General features: G+C 39.3%; 1 protein-coding gene across 1 annotated transcript; it reads left to right on the top strand.

Annotated features, from left to right (window-relative positions):
• Positions 1 to 244: 244 nt before the first annotated feature.
• On the top strand, positions 245 to 1208 carry LOC103696332 (small EDRK-rich factor 2). Its single transcript, XM_008777925.4, has 3 exons — positions 245 to 427; positions 638 to 737; positions 844 to 1208. Exons 1-3 carry the CDS (start codon positions 421 to 423, stop codon positions 944 to 946), a joined length of 210 nt encoding a protein of 69 aa, XP_008776147.1. The 5' UTR covers positions 245 to 420; the 3' UTR covers positions 947 to 1208.
• The last annotated feature ends 482 nt before the right edge of the window (positions 1209 to 1690 follow it).

The raw sequence follows: 1690 nt of genomic DNA, 5'->3' as shown, positions 1-1690 counted from the left end.
ATATAAATAATAAATTTATAATAATATATATAATTTTATATATATATATATATATATATATATATATATATATATATATATATATATATATATATATGTAGGGAACTAATAATTCCAAAGCAAGCCGGTCCGTCACGTCTGGACGCGGCTTGTTGATTCTTAGTTACTTAGTTAAATTTATTTCTTTATTTTTGTATATTTACTGTAGAAGTTTCGAGATCCATATTAACAGTATCTTGTTCGGGGTCGGACGCCCACGCAGCCATTGCCTATTTATTCCCCCCTTTCGTCTTCTTTTTCCACCCTATTTCTTCTCAAACCCTAGACTTTTGTCCTACGTGCTTTCTGTCCACAGATTCGCTTCGTCGATCATCTCTTTCGAGTAATTTCGTTCGGCGAGAAGAGGAGAGGAAAGAGAGAATGACTCATATCCTCTATTAATTGTTCCGATTTCATATTTTTTACTCTTTTTCTTGAATTTTTTTCTGTTTTGATTTTTATATTGCTCTGTATGTTCCCCCCCCCCCCCCCCCCCCCCCCCCCGTTTTTTTTTTTTTGGTTTTCGGTTGTTGTTTTCTTGCCGAAGATTTGATATAAGTCGATGTCGCCTGATGTTCCCCTTAATTCGGCTGGTTACGCGGCAACCAGAGGGAGCGCGATCGTGAGAGAGCCCAGGCTCGGAAGTCCCAGGGGAAGGGAAGAAACGATGGCCTGACTCCCGAGCAGCGCCGTGAAAGGTTTGATCTACTGCATCCCATCAATTGGATCAACTGGATTGAGTTGGGGTTTTCTTGGCTTGGAATTCGTAGAACAACTGATCTCCAATTGTTTGATTTTGTGAAGGGATAAGAAAGCGCTGGAAGAGAAGGCGGCGAAGAAGGCAGGGCAGGAATCTTCTGGCGGAGCGGCGGCGGATACGAAAAATAAAGGCGATGCTAAGAAGTAGTGGAGGGAGGCGGCCTGGCAGATCTAATCCTTGGAGGCATCTTTAGTTGAGTTTCATGGTTTATGTTATCTTTTTTTCCTGTGGTTCTCGTCTCCTGATGTCTCAAGTATTATGGGTCTTAGTTGGTCTGTTTTCGTAAAAATTGTGCCTTTGTGATCCGTAAGACGATACGGATTGGTTAGGAGTTCGTGTATCTGTACCATTTCTATAATTATTGCTTCCTTTCTGATTAAATAGACTCTTTGTTGCAAGTTTTATGTTCTCTCAGGATTTTGATTTGTGGTAACCCTAAAAAGCTTTGTTTGTTGATGGGATCCAATATTTCTATGTGAAGCCTTGCTTCCTCCCGTGTCATTCTATCACCAATTAAATTGGGGAATGGATCGTGATTCTTGAGTAGAGTTTGGAGATGGTCACGTGAAATTGTGATGAAGTATGAGCAAGAGATGAATTCACATTAATATTAAATTCTCTGGCTGATGGTTGTTTGATCCAACTGTGGTGTTGAGGTTGTTTGGTAATGAAGTTCTTGAAGTTCTCTTTGCTTAACAAGAATTTCTTATGGTTCTTGTCATTTATGCTGCAGATTCTTTCTGTTTACTTTCTAATGAGGGGGAAAAGGAAACTACCTGATTCTCTTATGAAGTTTATTTTGTTATGTTCATGATATGTGCAGTATATAGGCTTGTGGTACAAAAATGAAGACTTGTACTATATGAATCAACTTGTCAGGCTGCTCTTTCT

The sequence above is a fragment of the Phoenix dactylifera genome, unplaced genomic scaffold (assembly GCF_009389715.1).
Source record: "Phoenix dactylifera cultivar Barhee BC4 unplaced genomic scaffold, palm_55x_up_171113_PBpolish2nd_filt_p 000867F, whole genome shotgun sequence".
NCBI classification, from domain to species: Eukaryota; Viridiplantae; Streptophyta; class Magnoliopsida; order Arecales; family Arecaceae; genus Phoenix; species Phoenix dactylifera.
The sequence above is the reverse complement of the archived record's forward strand: the minus strand, read 5'-3'. Positions and strand labels throughout refer to the sequence as shown.

Bases quoted from the DNA above. Each gene is read 5' to 3' on its own strand.
- LOC103696332 (XM_008777925.4), top strand. The intron at 738-843 runs GTTTGATCTACT...GATTTTGTGAAG, and splicing joins CCCGAGCAGCGCCGTGAAAG to GGATAAGAAAGCGCTGGAAG.